At 42.1% G+C, this 20,041-nt stretch overlaps 1 protein-coding gene across 3 annotated transcripts; it reads left to right on the top strand.

Moving 5' to 3' along the window:
- Positions 1–3,204: 3,204 nt before the first annotated feature.
- On the top strand, positions 3,205–19,256 carry LOC124008758 (NXPE family member 3-like). Of its 3 annotated transcripts, none has more exons than XM_046320288.1 (6): positions 3,205–3,349; positions 13,552–13,684; positions 13,798–14,558; positions 14,718–14,788; positions 14,879–15,100; positions 18,344–19,256. In XM_046320288.1, the coding sequence occupies exons 2-6, from the start codon at positions 13,592–13,594 to the stop codon at positions 18,892–18,894; spliced, it is 1,698 nt and encodes a 565-aa protein (XP_046176244.1). In that variant the 5' UTR covers positions 3,205–3,349; positions 13,552–13,591; the 3' UTR covers positions 18,895–19,256. The 3 variants fall into 3 exon arrangements, with proteins under 3 accessions (XP_046176244.1, XP_046176243.1, XP_046176245.1); XM_046320287.1 differs by having other exon boundaries at positions 13,573–13,684; XM_046320289.1 differs by having other exon boundaries at positions 3,205–3,345; positions 13,573–13,684.
- The last annotated feature ends 785 nt before the right edge of the window (positions 19,257–20,041 follow it).

Here is a 20,041-nt window from a genome sequence, read left to right on the forward strand (position 1 = left end):
AATGTCTTAGAGAATAACAACACACAGTTGAAACCCCCACTCAAATTGGCTTATACTCCCCTAACATCTTGACGATCTCACTGCGGCATTACAGGTCAGGGAGTCAGCGGGCTAATCCTTAGGGAGAAATCCCAACCATCGAGCAGACCCAATTTAATGAGATGTATTATTGAAGCAGGGCAAAAACAAACAAATTAGAATCAATCGAATTAAAAATTATCTTGATAACGCCATAAGGAAATACTTGTACCCAATAAGGTAATGGTAAAATAGACTAGAGTCAGGTCTCCCTTTCTGTCCTTTTCGTGGTCTGAATCACACATTATTGATAAATGATCAACTTTTTAATTAGTTGTCTTTAGATCGTTTTTTATGGGCTATGTATTTTGTCTTCCTAGTAAGGGTGATCTGGCCTCACTAGGAAGTCAAAACAGAGGTCAGAGGTCAGTCAGCCCTATTAAGTGAGTGTTTGTTTTCCTGGAGCTCAGACATCATTTAAAGATATTTCAAAATGTTGTGTATCAGGTTTACATTGGGTTTTTCAGTACATGTCTTCTAATCAACAGAATTTACATATGTGCAACGTGTGTGCTGAGGGTCGGGAAGCAAGTTCAGGGACTGAGTGTTTTAAATAAACTAACTAAATACAAAACAAGAAACACAAACAACACACAGACATGACACTGGAACAGAAACAATGATGCCTAGGGAAGGAACCAAAGGGAGTGACACATGTATATAGGGCAGGTAATCAAGGAGGTGATGGAGTCCAGGTGAGTGTCATGAGGCGCTAAATCGGAAATTACCTTTACATTTACAGGGGGCAAAAAAGTATTTAGTCAGCCACCAATTGTGCAAGTTCTCCCACTTAAAAAGATGAGAGGTCTGTAATTCTCAACATAGATACACTTCAACTATGACAGACAAAATGAGAAAAAAAATCCAGAAAATCACATTGTAGGATTTTTTATGAATTTATTTGCAAATTATGGTGGAAAATAAGTATTTGGTCACCTACAAACAAGCAAGATTTCTGGCTCTCACAGACCTGTAACTTCTTCTTTAAGAGGCTCCTCTGTCTTCCACTCGTTACCTGTATTAATGGCACCTGTTTGAACATGTTATCAGTATAAAAGACACCTGTCCACAACCTCAAACAGTCACACTCCAAACTCCACTATGGCCAAGACCAAAGAGCTGTCAAAGGACACCAGAAACAAAATGGTAGACTTGCACCAGGCTGGGAAGACTGAATCTGCAATAAGGTAAGCAGCTTGGTTTGAATAAATCAACTGTGGGAGCAATTATTAGGAAATGGAAGACATACAAGACCACTGATAATCTCCCTCGATCTGGGGCTCCACGCAAGATCTCACCCCGTGGGGTCAAAATGATCACATGAACGGTGAGCAAAAATCCCAGAATCACACGGGGGGACCTAGTGAATGACCTGCAGAGAGCTGGGACCAAAGTAACAAAGCTTACCATCAGTAACACACTACGCCGCCAGGGACTCAAATCCTGCAGAGCCAGACGTGTCCCCCTGCTTAAGCCAGTACATGTCCAGGCCCGTTTGAAGTTTGCTAGAGAGCATTTGGGTGATCCAGAAGAAGATTGGGAGAATGTCATATGGTCAGATGAAACCAAAATATAACTTTTTGGTAAAAACTCAACTTGTCGTGTTTGGAGGACTAAGAATGCTGAGTTGCATCCAAAGAACACCATACTTACTGTGAAGCATGGGGGTGGAAACATCATGCTTTAGGGCTGTTTTTCTGCAAAGGGACCAGGACGACTGATCCGTGTAAAGGAAAGAATGAATGGGGCCATGTATCGTGAGATTTTGAGTGAAAACCTCCTTCCATCAGCAAGGGCATTGAAGATGAAATGTGGCCGGGTCTTTCAGCATGACAATGATCCCAAACACACCGCCCGGGCAACAAAGGAGTGGCTTCGTAAGAAGCATTTCAAGGTCCTGGAGTGGCCTAGACAGTCTCCAGATCTCAACCCCATAGAAACTCTTTGGAGGGAGTATTATTTTAGGGCCTTATTGCACTCTGTCAACATAGTATTGTGGAGTAACCACAATGTTGTTGATCCATCTTCAGTGTTCTATTATCACAGCCATTAAACTCTGTTTTAATATCACCATTGACCTAATGGGGAGATCCCTGAGGGGTTTCCTTCCTCTCCGGCAACTGCGTTAGGAAGGGCGACTGTATCTTTGTCGTGACTGGGTGTATTGATACACCATCCAAAGTTTAATTAATATCTTCACCATGCTCAAAGGGATATTCAATGTCTGCTTTTTAAATGTTTGGCCATCTACAAATAGGTGTGCTCCTTTGTGAGGCATTGGAAAACCTCCCTTGTCGTTGTGGTTGAATCTGTGTTTGAAATTCACTGCTCGACTGAAGGACCTTACAGATATTTGTATGTGTGGGGTACAGAGATGAGGTAGTCATGCACACAGAGTCCATGCAAGGTATTATGTGACTTAAGCACATTTCATTTTTTACTTATTTAGGCTTGCCGTAACAAATATGTTGAACACTTATTGACTCAAGACATTTCAGCTTTTCATATGTAATTTGTAAGAATTCCCCCTTGACATTATGGGGTACTGTGTATGCCAGTGACAAAACATCTACATTTTAATTTGTTTTAAATTCAGGCTGTAACACAACAAAATGTTGAGATGTGAATACTTTGTGAAGGCACTGTCATTTTAGTAGTTTCTCCCATTTCCACAGAGAAACTCTGGAGCTCTGTTAAAGTGACCATCGGGTTCTTGGTCACCTCCCTAAGGTCCTTCTCCCCCGATTGCTCAGTTTGGCTAGCTCTAGGGAAGAGTCTTGGTGGTTCCAAACTTCTTCCGTTTAAGAATGATGGAGGCCAATGTGTACGAGGAAACACTGTACACTTTGCAACCGTATCAGCGTGCACTGCGCCCGGCCCGCCACAGGAGTCGCTAGTGCGCAATGGGAAAAGGATATCCCTGCTTAGACCACTGCACTACTCGGGAGACCCCCAACTGTGGGACCTTATAACCGGTGTGTGCCTTTCCAAATCATGTCCAATCAATTGTATTTAAGACAGGTGGACTCCAATCAAGTTGAAGAAACATGAGGATGATCAATGGAAACAGGATGCACCTGGGGATGCACTCGAGCTCAATTTCAAGTCTCATAGCAAAGGGTCTGAATATGTATGTAAAGCTAGAAAATTACCCATCGTGTGACCTGTTAGGAAGTTTGTTATTGTTGCCTCATGTAGAGTGCTCTGTTTCAGTTGTCTGCCAACAATATTCATCCATCCTTTACGTTGTATGCCATAGGAAGCTTTGTAAGTGAGTATTTTCATTCCTTTTGCATGAGTCTTTCGTTTCAGAGCATTTTTCTGGAATTTGGATGTGTATGTTTACTTCGTGGACTAGATGGACAGCACTAGCTTAATTGCTACAGTATGTTAGCCTAGCTTTTGCTTGTTGTCAGTGAGTAAAATATCAGGTTACGTTCATATCTAGTTTGTATTTTAGGACAGATTACATTGTCTTATGCAGACATTATTGCCTTTGTTTCAGTTTCACACTATTTCAACTCAATGAATCTTGTGAACATGATTTGAGGATTATTTTTGGGAAGGAGTTTGTCAAAATATGCACACTAACCAGTATAAAAACAACATACTTGGATGCTGTAAAAAGTGTTACCAAAATGCTAATAAGCTGTTATGTTCCCCAGCAAAAAACCCAAAATTGTCCTCAAACAGAAGGGGGAACTAAAAAAATAGTCACTAAAACAAAACAGGTGGTGTTCTAAGAGTGGTTTTGAAAGACACTCATGGGGATGTCCACTGAAATTTGACTAGCAACAACTGGGCCCTAAAAGACACCCAGAATGAGCACACTCTAAAGTTGCCCAAGAGGCAAACAAAACCCACACGAAACTTAAGACAGGAAGCAAACCAAAACAAAAAAAAGAAAAGATCAGAATGTTCTTACAAATCAAAATAGGGAGTGCCAACTAATCTCACATAGGGAAAAACATGCAGTCAAACAATGTGTGCCAGGGCGACACTCTGACTAAACAAAGCCCACCCTTGAAAAGACAATCATCAACCAAGTTGTCCCTACCAAGGACATGTCTGATTTCAAAGGGAAACTCCTGCGATATGAGACTCCAACGAAGGAGTCAGCAATTATTGGAGCTCGTCTTTTGCAGGAAAACGAGAGGGTTATGATCGCCAGAGGGGTAGAGGCCGATGCATGAACCTCAGTGCTGAAGAGCCAGTACAAAGCGATCGTTTCCTTCGATAGTCAAGTACAGTTCCTTTGAAAAGTACCCCACAGGTTGCTCAACATCTCCTGCGGAGACTAAAAGGGTCTTTGTCGTCTCAAAAGCTTCCTTTCAACATTCTGTTTCAGACTAGGACAAAATTAGTTACGCAAAATACGAACATATGTCTTGTTGACCTACCATATTACCATCGTGAGTCAACCTCAGTATCTCTTGTCGAAGTGTAACTGGAAGACAATTTGAGATACTGGGCCTATCATCTTGCCCAGAAGTGGCACGTGAACACCAAGGGGGAACTAACAAACAGTTAAATCAAAACAAAACTGGTGGGGTTCTGTAAAACACTCATGGGGAAAGAAAACAATTACTGAAAGATGCCTAGCAATAACTGGGCCCTAAGACACCCACCATAAGCGGCCACTAAATTTGCCCAAGAAGAGGCAAACTAAATAAAACCCAAATAAAACTTAAAAGGCAGGAAGACTTTAAAAAAAATTGGTTGCACCAACTAAAGGTGTTAACCCTCCACATCTCCCAAGTCCACTGGGTCAGCTGCTCTTAAAAATTACCTATGCCAGCACAGGTGATACACTTTCTGACTAACAAGATGACAAGCCAGCACAGGTGTAACACACACTGACTAACGAGGTGACACCAGTCTGTGCGTCCAACGTGCTGAAGTCCAACCTCGAAATAGAAATAGAAAAACTAGAAATAGAAAAGCCTGTAACATAAGCCTTGTCATGTTTTCCCCCAGAAATGATCATTATAATGATTAGACATGTTATCATTATTAGTATCAGTGTACTTATCCCCTTGATCCACATTATCATAGATAAGTTACTTCCAAATGAAATACACAAAAAACAATATGCATCGCCATAATGTAACAGCGACTCTCCTAAACTTCCTTCACCTCTCTATCTCTTGGTGGTTTGTATTTCGATGGCAGCCCCGTCCAGCCCTTTATCCCTACAGTAGCTACCGATTAGTGATCGGATGTTTGCCTCTGGTCCTGATATTACTGGTTCTGATTGCCTTCCTGCAGAGGACCAAAACTGCTGCTTCATGGGGGGTGTGTGTGATCGTTCTGACCTGCTGGATCATAACTGGTGTGTGAGATCCCTAATTCAGACACACGTGGACCTTTTTTGAACTACTTTTTAAATGTATGTTTTTGTTAAGATAATCACAGATTTGTATGTGATTGGAAATATCAACCAGGAAGGAAGGAAGCATTTCTAATGTGACGGAAAAGGGCCATGTCTTTCTCCTACTTGTGTCATAACATTCACAACATGTATCTGATTATACATTTATTTTTATTCCAAACACTGACTACTACATTCCTGTGATAATTGGCTAAAAGGACTGTTCAGCTTTTGTTTTTCATGGAAATTCACGACAAAGCTCAATTAATTTCCCAAAACAAGCTACAACCAAACCATCACCAACGGGAGCTACAACCAGACAATCACCAACCCAAACGACTTAAACAAAACCCTATACCTGTTTGCTTTCACTGCCTGTGTGCTGTGGATTGTGGGGATTGCACTAACACTGGTTGCCCTCAAGAAGAAACTAGGCACTGTACAACATAGAACAACACACATAATGGTTCTTCATTCAGTTGGACCAGGAATGATGTTCAGCAAATATTATCCTTCGCATTGCTGCCCACCACAGTAGTCTCCATCTGCTTTTGTGTCTACTCCTCTGCCTATCCGGGGATAGCAGGAAGCTCTGCTCCCTACCTGTACAGGGATAGTTCTGCACTTGTAATCCTTGGGTGGGCCACCTAAGCATTTTTTTCAGGCCGGGATGGAAATACACTTTCACTGTAAACTCAAACGACCTAAACTAGATATAAGATAGTACAAACTATAATGGACCAATATGTTTAAATAATTAATCTGAGGACTAACAATCACCAAAATAAAAGACAGACAGGGCGAATTGAAAATTCCCCAAAACAATGAATTGAGCAGTATTGGTTTTGAAATGTATATATGTTAGAGCAAATGAACACAGCGTTAACCATGGCAAAATGTACATAACTGCAAGAAATTTGCTTTAAAACTTCAACATTTTCTCTCAGCTCCATGTCAAAATGTGTAGAATTGCAAGAAATTAGCTTTAAAATTCTAAAATGTATCTACAACCGACGACATGGGGGACTCTATGTTCTCAAAAATCCTGCCACCTAAAAACACTTTTTTTATCCAGAAAAAAAAACCCTGTTATAATTTGGCAAACTGAGTTGGATTAGCTGAGCACCTTCCTAATGTTGGGACCACCTCCAGGAGCAGAGCCTAAACGACAATACTAAACTATCAATCACATGTTATGTTCAATGAAATGTGATGTCAACCGAATAGATGTTCTCATGACAGAACCGTATTTTGGGTTATGCTCACGGTGCATTAGAAGTTATTCTTCAAGACTAAAGGGGTTAGCTGTATATCACTAGATGAAATGAACATTTAATAGCAGAAAATCTTCCAGATTGTTTCAGAAAATGCCCATACAGTCACTACCTCAAAAAAGCCAACAAGTTAGTTTTAATTACACTCATATGGCAGTCAGTACTAACTGAAATCCATGAGTGTAACAGGAATTTCCAGGTGAAGCAAAAAGGAGAGCAGTCGTTCATAAAGGCAATTCGATCTTCTTTACAAGTGCAAACAGGGAGAATATCATTCAGCACACAGAAACAGATAGAAATGTCTAATTCGTCTTCTCTAGATCAGATATGTTCTAATCACACAGCACCGAATGTTCTGTAAACACTGTGGCCTTAGAGGCGTGTAGGATGTAAAAACAAGACCGTGATGTCATTACCTGGAAGTGCTCGGAAGGCCAGCATTTCACTACACCCACAATAACATCTGCTAAATATGTGCATGTGACCAATGAAATTTGATTTGATCGCAGGTCAAATAAAACAGTAGTGTGTGCTTTACATTCAAGTCTAGAGACCTGCTCTCACACTTTTAACTAGTACCCTCATTGGATATGATTGCGCCTTTCCACCTTCCAATCAACACCATTCGGTTGTTCTACTATTACATTTCCGCATTAGTATTTAAATTCAACAAGTAAAAGATTGCAGCAGACGACCCAGTCAGTCGGTAGCGTTCTTTTGGTCCGTCTTCGCGATAAGGATTCTTTGGCTAAATGAGGTAACAGAGGACTACACATGGTACATTACAAGTTGATTTCAAGAAATATAAATGGATGGTTGCTCAGCCATTTCCTGGTTGTATGGATTGTTAACGGTTTGCATGGATTCAGTTTGTCACAAAACAAGTATAGTGTAGAGAATCATTGTGCAATTTAAACGGCTGTGAAATATCTGTTCAATAACCAAAAATGATGTATAGTGTAACTGGTATGTATAGCCTCTTTAAAGGGAAAATGTCACCCAAATTACAAACAAACCACTATCTCCAAATGTTAACTTCTTATTATCTGTGTGTGCCCAAAATTCAATGTAAATCAGTATCCCACAAATTAGCATGTTTCGTGTCCAAATTATACCAACATTTCTAAAAATGGATTGTGTTGCTCAATAATGTTAATTGTGAGATGATTTCAACATGAAACATGAAGGGTTGGGCTCAAATTGACCCTAGCTGCCTATCCTACCCAATGATAATGTATAGTGCATTTGGAAAGTATTCAGACCCCTTGACTTTTTTTCCACTTACATTACAGCCTTATTCTAAAATGCATTGAATGCAAAAAAATACGAATCAATCTACACACAATACCCCATAATGATAAAGCAAAAACAGGTTTTAGAAAAAATAAAAATAAATAAAAAGCAGAAATGCCTAATTTACGTAAGTATTCAGACCCTTTGCTATGAGATTTGAAATTGAGCTCAGGTGCATCCTGTTTCCATTGACCATCATTGATGTTTCTACAACTTGATTAGAGTCCACCTGTGGTAAATTAAATTTATTGGACATGATTTGGAAAGGCACACAGCTGTCAATATAAGGTTGCAGAGTTGACAGTGCATGTCAGAGCAAAAACCAAGCCATCAGGTCGAAGGAATTGTCTATAGAGCTCCGAGACAGGATTCTGTCTGCGGTAAAGATCTGGAGAAGGGTACCAAAACATTTCTGCAGCATTGAAGGTTCCCAAGAACACAGCGGCCTCCATCATTCTTAAATGGAAGAAGTTTGGAACCACCAACACTCTTCCGAGAGCTGGCTGCCCAGCCAAACTGAGCAAACGGAGGAGAAGGGCCTTGGTTAGGGAAGGGACCAATCACATTATCTGTTACTTTCTCACGGGAAACTTTCACTCTTGCGCTGACATTGTGAAACGAAACATGCCAATTTGAAAAAAAAGAACAGGAGTTTTTTTGGCGAGAATTAAGACGACTTTCGAGTAGTAAGACATGTATGTATAAATGCAACCGATACCATTAATAAGAAGGGGCTAGAAGCATCTTATGGTGAGCTACCGAGTGGCTAGGACAGGCAAGCCCCATACTATTGCGGAGGACTTAATTCTTTCTACTTCCCCAGATATGGCTGGGACAATACAGGGGGAAAAGGCAAATAAAACTACACAGACAATGCCTTCATCAAACAGCACTGCTTCACGACGCATCAGTGACATGGCAAGAGATGTTTTGAAACAATTACTGCTCGCATACAAGCCAGCGAATTCTATGCATTACAGCAGGATGAGTCAACAGACGTGGCGGGCCTGGCACAGCTCCTGGTATATGTCCGTTACATTTATGGGAGGTCAATTAAGGAAGACATTCTCTTCTGCAAACCACTGGAAACCAGGACAACAGGAGAGGCTATTTTTAAAGTACTAGACAGCTTTGTGACATCAAACGGACTTTTACAACATTCAGAAGTGTGCTGGTTATCAAGGGGAAAAGTATTGAACTCAGGCTTACGGACAAATGTGATATAGCGAAGCACCTGAGTGAGCTGGGTGCGCAATTACGCAGGTACTTTCCCAAAATGGACGACACAAACAACTGGATTCGTTATCTCTTTCATGCCCTGCCTCCAGTCCACTTACCGATATTTGAACAAGAGAGCCTCATCGAAATTGCAACAAGTGGTTTTGTGAAAATTTGATTTAATCAGAAGCCACTGACAGATTTCTGGATATGGCTGCGCTCAGAGTATCCTGCCTTGGCAAATCGCACTGTTAAGACACTGATCCCCTTTGCAACCATGTACCTATGTGAGAGTGGATTCTCGGCCATCACTAGCATGAAAACTAAATACATGCGCAGACTGTGTGGGAAATGATTTAAGACTCTCTCCAAGACAACCCAACATTTCAGAGTTATGTGCATCCTTTCAAGCATACCCACCTCATTAACCTGTGGTGAGTTATTCACCATTTTTGATGAACAAATAAGGTTTTATATGTAAGATGGCTAAAATAAAGAGCAAAATTATTGATTATTTTTATATTATTATTTGTGCCCTGGTCCTATAACAGCTCTTTGTCACTTCCCATGAGCCGGGTTGTGACAAACTCACACTCATTCTTATGTTAAATAAATGTATCGTATAATGTGTGTGTGTGTGGCAGGCTTACAATGATGGCAAAAAAACATTTGAGTGCTCTGACCCTGGTGCTAGAGGGGTACGCAGTTGTAGGTTGAATGTTTGAAGGGGTACGGGGCTATAAAGTTTGGGAACCACTGGCCTAGACTAAAAACTCAAGGAATGAGGTAACTCCTATTTCAAGAGAGAATAAATCAAATCAAATATTATTTGTCACATGCACCGAATACAATGAATACCATGAAATGCTTACTTACAAGTCTGCTGCTGCTACTCTCTGTTTATCATATATGCATAGTCACTTTAACTATACATTCATGTACATATTACCTCAATTGGGCTGACCAACCAGTGCTCCCGCACATTGACGAACCAGGCTATCTGCATTGTGTCCCGCATCCCACCACCCGCCAACCCCTCTTTTACGCTACTGCTACTCTCTGTTCATCATATATGCATAGTCACTTTAATCATATCGACATGTACATACTACCTCAATCAGCCTGGCTAACCGGTGTCTGTATGTAGCCTCACTATTTTTATAGCCTCGCTACTGTATATAGCCTGTCTTTTTACTGTTGTTTTATTTCTTTACTTACCTATTGTTCATCTAAAACCTTTTTTGCCCATTTGGTTAGAGCCTGTAAGTAAGCATTTCACTGTAATGTCTACACCTGTTGTATTCGGCGCACGTGACAAATTAAAATTTGATTTGATTTTTACCAAGAACACAATTAAGAAAAATACGAGTTAAGAAAATATTTTGTAAATAAACTAAAGTAAGAAAGTAACCCAATAAAATAGCAATAGCAAGGCTATGTACAGGGGGTACCGGTACCGAGTCAATGTGAAGGGGTACAGGTTAGTCAAAGAAATTGAGGTTATATGTACATGTAGGTAGGGGTAAAGTGACTATGCATAGGTAGTGAACAGTGAGTCACAGCAGTGTAAAAAAAATGGGGGGTCAATGCAAATAAGCTGGGTATTTTATTAGGATCCCCATTAGCTGTTGCAAAAGCAGCAGCTACTCTTCCTGGGGTCCACACAAAACATGAAACATGACATAATGCAGAACATCAATAGACAAGAACAGCTCAAGGACAGAACTACATACATTTTTTCAAAAGGCACACGTCGCCTACATATTAATGCATACACACAAACTATCTAGGACAAATAGGGGAGAAGCATTGTGCCGTGAGGTGACATTTGAAACCAGGTTTGCTGTTTATTTGAGCAACATGAGATGGAAGGAAGTTCCATGCAATAAGGGCTCTATATAATACTGTACGCTTTCTTGAATTTGTTCTGGACTTTGGAACTGTGAAAAGATTATGGTGGCATGTCTGGTGGGATAAGTGTGTGTGTCAGAGCTGTGTGTAAATTGACTACGAAAACCATTTGGGATTTTCAACACATTGTTTCTTATAAAAATAAGAAGTGATGCAGTTAGTCTCTCCTCAACTCTTAGCCAAGAGAGACTGGCATGTATAGCATTTATATCAGCCCTCTGATTACAAGGAAGAGCTAAATGTGTCGCTCTGTTCTAGGCCAGCTGCAGATTAACTAGGTCATTCGTTGCAGCACTGGACCATACGACTGGACAATAATCAAGATTAGACAAAACTAGAGCCTGCAGAACTTGCTTTTTGGAGTGTGGTGTCACAACCATTGAATCTATGTTTTTACCATGACAGTTTCAATCTAAGGTAACGACAAGTTTCTCCTCAACATCCACACCATTCATTACCAGATTCAGCTGAGGTCTAGAACTTAAGGCACAATTTGTACCAAATTGTATTAACTGTTCAGCAGGGGGTAGAAGATGTTAAGGAGCCTTTTGGACCTAGACTTGGCACTCTGTTCTCTCTGCTACCGCACGGAAAGCAGTATCAGTCTATGACAAGGGTGGCTGGAGTCTTTGACAATTTGTAGGGCCTTCCTCTGACACTGCCTTTTATAGAGGTCCTGGGTGGCAGGAAGCTTGGCCCCAGTGATGTACTTGGCCATATGCACTTCCCTCTGTAACGCCTTGCGGTCGGAGGTTGAGCTGCTGCCATACCAGGTGTTGATGCATCCAGTCAGGACGCTCTCAATGGTGCAGCTGTAGAGGTTTTTGAGGATCTGAGGACCCATGCCAAATCTTTTCAGGTGTCCTGAGGGGCAATAGGCATTGTCGTGCCCCCTTCACAACTGTCTTGGTTGGTGATAGTTTGTTGGTGATGTGGACACCAAGGAACTTGAAGCTCCTGTCCTGCTGCACTAATGCATGTGAATGGGGGTGTGCTTGGCCCTCCTTTTCCTGTAGTCCACGATCATCTCCTTTGTCTTGATCACGTTGAGGGAGAGGTTGTTGTTCTGGCACCACACTGCCATCGTTGTTGTTCAGGCCTACCACCGTTGTGTCGTCTGCTATCTTAATGAAGGTGTTGGAGTCATGCTTGGCCTCCATAGTCGTGGGTGAACAGGGAGTACACGAGGGGACTAAGCATGCAACCCTGAGGGGCCTCTGTTTTGAGGATCAGCGGGTCAGATGTGTTGTTGCCTACCCTTACCATGTGGGACGGCCCGTCAGGAAATCCAGGATCCAGTTGCAGAGGGAGGTGTTTAGTCCCAGGGTCTTTAGCTTAGTGATGTGCTTTGAGGGCACTATGGTGTTGAACGCTGAGCTGTAGTCAATGAACAGCATTCTCACGTAGGTGTTCCTTTTGTCCAGGTGGGAAAGGGCAGTGTGGAGTGCAATAGAGATTGCGTCATCTGTGGATATGTTGGGGCGGTATGTGAATTGGAGTGGGTCTAGGGTTGCTGGGATGATAGTGTTGATGTTAGCCATGACCAGCCTTTCCTTTCAAAGCACTTCATGGCTACAGACGTGTGCCATGGCTATGTCGATGTCATCTGTGTCATCTTCCAGGTCTATGTGCTTCTTTCTCAATGGACTGTAAAATGGTGCTTACCTGTGTTCTCGACTCTTGCCATGTGGCGTCACAAGTATTATTTTCCTGGGACACCTTCCGCCTCCCCCACCAGCAGCCAGAGTCTTGTGAAATCACAAGATAGTATTGTAGGAGGAAAAAAAAAAGGTTTAATCAGCTAGTTTAACCGGTGTATGATCTGATTTGTTACAGCTTTCCTGCAAATTGAGTTGCTTGCAACTATGTTGTATTCGGATTGCTTCATGTAACACCCCAAGCAACTGATAAGTAATTACTCTGCAACTTGGTGGCATCCAGTTGCAAAAACGTCTACTTTGTGAAACTAGTTGTAAGCAACAGTCAATCAAAACAAATGCTTTTGTCACCTGATCCATAGCTGTCATTGCTGCAGAATCTGCAATCAAGTTGAGTAGAGGAGACATTAGCCTAATGGGAGCTTTAAATAAATATTGTAATCATGGACAGTCATGGTTTAATTTCATGGTTCATTAGTCAATAAATGTTATTTTTGTGGTAAGGCTAGGTTGTTATAGTATTTTTTACAAGAAGATCAACTTTTTTTCCTGCTCGCTTTCTTTCGAAATGGGTAAAGAAATGGTCACGTGGGAAAATATGAAATTAAGATAATTCTTAATCTGGTGTGCCTCGCCCAGATCAACATGAATTTGTATGTGGTCTAGTCTAGGTCTGATAAACGCCCACCGTGTTTTGGGATATCAAATACAGATAAGGTCATTGGAGAAGCATGTTAACAGTTACCAGCTTCTATGTGTCCATATAAAGGGTACTGGAGACTGGGGCCATGTGGAGGTGCCTGTCCAAATATGTCTGCATCTTCCTCCTGCTGACCCTGTCAGGTGTCTTCTTCCTGTTCCGCAACATCAGCATTCTAGAGGTGAGGAGGAAAGTGATCTTCCCCCAGTACAAGTCCAAGCTTACTTCCATCACAATCTACCTGTGTTACTCTACGACCTTCTTCCCCTCAGTGACCTCTACTCTCATCCACAGTGGAAGTTAGACCTATGTTGGGAACTATGCAGCAACCACTCAGAGGGCCCTACTCTCCTGGACCACAATCAAAGCTGTAACCACCTGAGCCAGGGCCAGGAGCGCACACCTGAGGAAGCTCTGGAGGAGCAATACCTCCTGGAGTCCATTGCCTGGCCAGAGCCTCCGCCCCAGCCCCAGCCCATACCCCTGGAACAGACCAGTGACCCTGCGAACAGCCATTTTGCAGTGCTGCCAGCAGTGGGTGGGAGAGAGTGGCACGTGGGGGACCAGCTGGAGTCTCTGGTCCTTATGAAAGATTTCCGGGGACATCCCAAGAGCCATGGTGGGGACTTCTTGCTGGCTAGGCTGCACTCCCCAGAGCTGGGGGCGGGCGTTGCAGGACGGGTGTTGGACCACCAGAATGGGACCTACTCTGCCATTTTTCTGTTACTGTGGGAGGGGTCTGTACAAGTGAAGGTGACACTAGTTCATCCTAGTGAGGCAGTTGCTGTTCTACGAAACTTGCGTGAAGAACGGCCCAACCGGGTGCTTTACAAGAGCCTGTTCAAATGTGGATTACTGTCTGAGACCAAAATGTGTAACCTTTGTCTGCCGACCAACCAGGAGCCGCTGTGCAATTACACAGACCCCCACACGGGTGAACCCTGGTACTGCTACAAGCCTAAGCAGCTGCTGAGCTGTGACACACGGATCAACCACTTCAAGGCAGGCTACCAGAAAGATCTGATAACCGACAAAGAAGCACTGCTCTTCCAGAGGTTAGAATGGGGTAAAAAAATAGTGTGTGTGGCAATGAGCGTATGTTTTACCTTAGATCTACGCAGCCTTTTCTCCAATATACAATCACACAATGTTGTTCAGGTGATTGTTATTGCTTGCGTTTTGAACATTTCAAATTATTATTTTACTTTTTTCAGTGGCGTAAATCTCAAAACACGTATTCGGGCTAAGGGGTCTGCAAGTGTCACTGTTCTGCCTAAGAAGAAAGGTAGGAAAAATTGTTGCAGTGTGAAGACAAATCGGAGAGTGTATATAAAGTGATGGTAGCTGGTGCATCATGTTTCCTCTCTTATTTCAGACAAACCAGAGGTGGAAAGCAACCATGCAAAGCCAGCGCCTGTCAGGACCACTCCCTCTGGGTATTACTTCCAAGGTTCATGGCAGTCCCTGGGTGATGTCGTGATGCGCCAGTTTAATGATCCAACTGCCATTACTCAGTGTTTGAAGGGCAAGGTGGTGTACATGTACGGAGACTCCACCGTTAGACAGTACTATGAGTTCCTCACCAACTTCTTGCCAGGTGAGTGCTGTTTGCCAAACCTATTACATCTCACACTCAGCTGTTTCAGGTCCATTTAAATTCTCTCTCAATAGATCCGTTTTGGAGTAGGTTGAGAGCTTCAAGTTCCTTGGTGACCACATCACTAATTACCTAACATGGTCCACACACACCCGCACAGTCATGAAGAGGGCACGGCAGCACCTCTTCCCCCTCGGGAGGTTGAAAAGATTTGGCATGGGCCCTCGGATCCTCAAAAAGTTATACAACTGCACCATCGAGAGCATCTCGACTGGCTGCAACACCACATGGTATGGCAAATGTGGACAGCCCAGTACATCACTGTGGTCAAGGTCCCTGCCATCCAAGACCTCTATATCAGACTCCAACCACTCAAGCCATAGAGTTCACTCTGTTCACTCTGCTACCATTTGGCAAACGGTACCGGAGCATCGGCTCTCGGACCAACAGACTCTGAGACAGCTTCTAACCCCAAGTCATCAAACTGCTAAATTTCCAGACTGCTAAATATTCAATTAATGGTGCCCTAGCTATCTGCACTGACTCTATTTTGCACTAACCCTACGCACACGCACTAGACTATATGTGCAAACCATATACACACTCACTAGACTATATATACACACACACTACATTGGCACTCCTAAACAAAACCAACACATTCACATGCACGACATGCGCACATACACACATAACGCAGACCGACATAACACACTACACACACACACACTCTCTCACACACACACACTTTCCATAAACGTCCTTTGCCGCTGCTGCTCTGTTCTTTATTTTACTCATATTATTATCTATCCTGATGACTAGTCACTTTACCCTGCCTTCATGTATATACAGTTAGAGTCGGAAGTTTACATACACTTAGGTTGGAGTCATTAAAACTCGTTTTTCAACCACTCCACAAATTTCTTGTTAACAAACTATAGGTTTGGCAAGTCTGTTAGGACATCTACTTTGTGCATGACACAAGTAATTTTTCCAACAATTGTTTACAGACAGATTATTTCACTTATAATTCACTGTATCACAATTCCAGTGGTTCAGAAGTTTACATACACTAAGTTGACTGTGCCTTTAAACAGCTCAGAAAAAGAAAATAGCTTTAGAAGCTTCTGATAGGCTAATTGACAAAATTTGAGTCAATTGGAGATGAACTTGTGGATGTATTTCAAGGCCTACCTTCAAACTCAGTGCCTCTTTTTGACATCATAGGAAAATAAAAAGAAATCAGCCAAGACCTCAGAAAAAAAATTGTAGACCTCCACAAGTAGGGTTCATCCTGAAGGTACCACGTTCATCTGTACAGACAACAGTACGCAGGTATAAACACCATGGGACCACGCAGCCGTCATACCGCTCAGGAAGGAGACTCGTTCTGTCTCCTAGAGATGAATGCACTTTGGTGCGAAAAGTGCAAATCAATCCCAGATCAACAGCAAAGGACCTTTTGAAGATGCTAGAGGAAACAGGTACAAAAGTATCTATATACACAGTATCTATATCCTATATCGACATAACATGAAAGGTCGCTCAGCAAGGAAGAAGCCACTGCTCCAAAACCGCCATTAAAAAAAGCCAGACTACGGTTTTCAACTGCACATGGGGACCAAGCTTGTACTTTTAGGAGCAATGTCCTCTGGTCTGATGAAACAAAAATAGAACTGTTTGGCCATAATGCCCCTCGTTATGTTTGGAGGTAAAATGGGGAGGCTTGCAAGCCGAAGAATAACATCCCCACAGTGAAGCACAGGGGTGGCAGCATCATGTTGTGGGGGTGCTTTTACTGCAGGAGGGACTGATGTACTTCACAAAATAGATGGCATTATGACAAAAGAAAATGATGTGGATATATTGAAGCAACATCTCAAGACATCAGTCAGGACTTTAAAGCTTGGTCGCAAATGGGTCTTCCAATGACCCCAAGCAAACTTCCAATATTGTGGCAAAATGGCTTAAGGACAGCAAAGTCAAGGTATTGGCGTGGCCATTACAAAGCCCTGATCTCAAACCTATAGAATATTTGTGTGCAGAACTGAAAAAGCATGTACGAGCAAGGAGGCCTACAAACCTGACTCAGTTACACCAGCTCTGTCAGGAGGAATGGGCCATAATTCACCCAACTTATTGTGGGAAGATTGTGGAACGTTTGACCCAATTTAAACAAAGTTGGAAGTTGGACGTTTACATACAGCTTAGCCAAATACATTTAAACTCAGTTTTTCACAATTCCTGACATTTAATCAGAGTAATAGTTCCCTGTCTTTAAGTCAGTTAGGATCACCACTTTATTTTAAAAATGCGAAATGTCAGAATAATAGAAGATAATTATTTATTTCAGCTTTTATTTCTTTCATCACATTCCCAGTGGGTCAGATGTTTACATACACTCAATTAGTATTTGGTAGCATTGCCTCTAAATTGTTTAACTTGGGTCAAACGTTTTAGGTAGCCTTCCACAAGCTTCCCACAATAAGTTGGGTGAATATTGTCCCTTTCCTCCTGACAGAGCTGGTGCCAGTGCAAAGTTGAACAATCGAAATCGAAAACATCGTAGGCTACATAAAGGCAGAGGTCTTTATAAATATAAATATATAATATAAAGACAACGTATGTACAGACATGTTTGGATAATATGTTGTGCCGTTCAGAGATGCAATTTGTATCCTACTCTTTAACTTAACCTGTTTGTATTTTTACTGAGGTAAAAAAGTGTCCCAAGTGTCCTTTTTATTTATACTGTGCAATAATTGTATTTTATACACATATCCAGATGTGGTGAACATTTTAGGGATGGGAGAGATTCACTGAATATTTATTTGAATGGCTGTGGACAGGTTGAGGTTATCGGGACAGTAGCCTATTGCGCCCAGTCTTAATTTGTTGGATAACAAAAATAGGCTGTAATGATGAGAGTATAAAACTATTGTCTATACAAGTGTGCTGTTTTCTGTTGATTTACACAGCTTGGGTCATAACGGGAGGTCCAAGGCAGTTTCGATTAAATTGCATACAGGTAGGGACCAGGAAATCTGGTCCAAATACGGACAAAGTGGGCAGAGAAGAGACATATTTAATTAAGTGTAGACAACAAATCTCGATCAGATAGTGATCAAATCTTATCGCGATGGCGACAACCATGTTTATGCAAGGTGTAATCGTGGCTTCTGTCACATATATATATATATATATATATCTCGCAACATTCATCTCACTCTCTCTCTGTCACAGAGTTGAAGGATTTCAACCTTCGAAGTCCGGTGAAGGCAGGACCCTTCATGGCGGTGGACATCCCCCACAATATTCTGCTGAAGTACCGCAGCCATGGCCCCCCCATCACCTGGACCCCTCTCAGCATCAGTCAGCTGCGCTATGTAGCTAATGAGCTGGATGGCCTGGCCGGGGGCTCAGACACTGTTGTAGTCATCAGTGTTTGGGCCCATTTCTGTACCTTCCCTGTGCAGGTTTACATTCGTCGACTCCGCCACATTCGAAGAGCAGTTGTGCGGCTTCTGAACCGGGCTCCGGGGACTGTGGTAGTGGTGCGCTCGGCAAACCTCCGGGCCCAAAGCCTAGAAGAGACCCTCATCGTCAGTGACTGGTTTTCGGTTCAGTTGGACGGGGTGATCAAGGCCATGTTTAGGGGCCTGAATATCAAGTTAGTGGATGCCTGGGAGATGACCCTTGCCCACCACCTCCCACACAATATCCACCCGCACCCGCCGATCATTAAGAACATGATAAACACTATCCTCTCTCACATCTGCCCAGTGAAGAACTAGCAGAGAAATTACATTATGTCTGGCACAATTTACAAAATAACTAGCATGGGATGGAGCGTTGTCCGACTAGGTTACATGATTCATCACTTGAGCCTGCTAAATTTTAACATCTACGATCAAAAAGTATGTCTCAACACCATTAAGAGTCTAAATGACAATGGCATCCTACTAGCATATCTAGTGACAGAAAGATCGCCTCAAATCAACATGTAGCTTTTGTCCAGGCTGCTCTCTCCAAATTCCAAAGATTGCAATTTATTGTACAATTAAATAGTTTTTTTTCTTACAGTTGTGGTTTTATTCTTTGTACTTTACCTCTGCTTTAAAAAGACAGGAATTCACTTTTCAAAAAAAAAAGCCATTTATGGAATTTTTTCAAAGGTGTGTGAAACTGGTGATGTCAGTCTTTTTGTGCCAATTTGGTTTTGGAAAAGTGTTTGACGGAAAGACACCAACCCAAGGGACACCTGCCCACGGGGCTCAAACGTTTTAATGATAAGGTTTCGTTTCAATGATAAGGTTGTGTCCAAGTGCCCTACAGAAACAAGGGTGTGCAGATTTGTTGGCGTCATGGTTGCACCACTACTACAGCAGAAACGGCCTGCTTCTCACCCAACCAGGTCAACAATGTTTCTCTGGTAATATGGGTCAGATCATTTTTCTTCCTCTAGCGAATCTCCAGGACCGCATTTTACATTCATAAACCAAAACTATTCAAGTGTCGTTGACCATTTACACTTTGTTCAGTCATGTTACATCATTGGCTAGCTAGCTAACAACCTTGTAACTTTACAAATATATCCAAACATTTCAGGGCACAGAAAGAAAGGAAACGGGATGGCTTCTTCAGGAGATCAATGATCATAGCAATGAATGCATGACAGGTCTCTTGTATGTCATCATTACAAACCTGACATTTTTAAGGAGACAATGTACAATTTTCAATGTATGCTGAACAAAAATATATACCCAACATGTAAAGTGTTGGTCTTATATTTCAGCTCATGAAACATGAGATCTCAGGAATGTCCCATACGCACAAAAAGCTTATTTCTCTCAAATATTGTGTACACATTTGTTTACATACCTATTAGTGAGAATTTATCATTTCCCAAGAAAAGCCATCCACCTAACAGGTGTGGCATAT

The sequence above is a fragment of the Oncorhynchus gorbuscha genome, linkage group LG21 (genome assembly GCF_021184085.1).
Source record: "Oncorhynchus gorbuscha isolate QuinsamMale2020 ecotype Even-year linkage group LG21, OgorEven_v1.0, whole genome shotgun sequence".
Taxonomy (NCBI): Eukaryota; Metazoa; Chordata; class Actinopteri; order Salmoniformes; family Salmonidae; genus Oncorhynchus; species Oncorhynchus gorbuscha.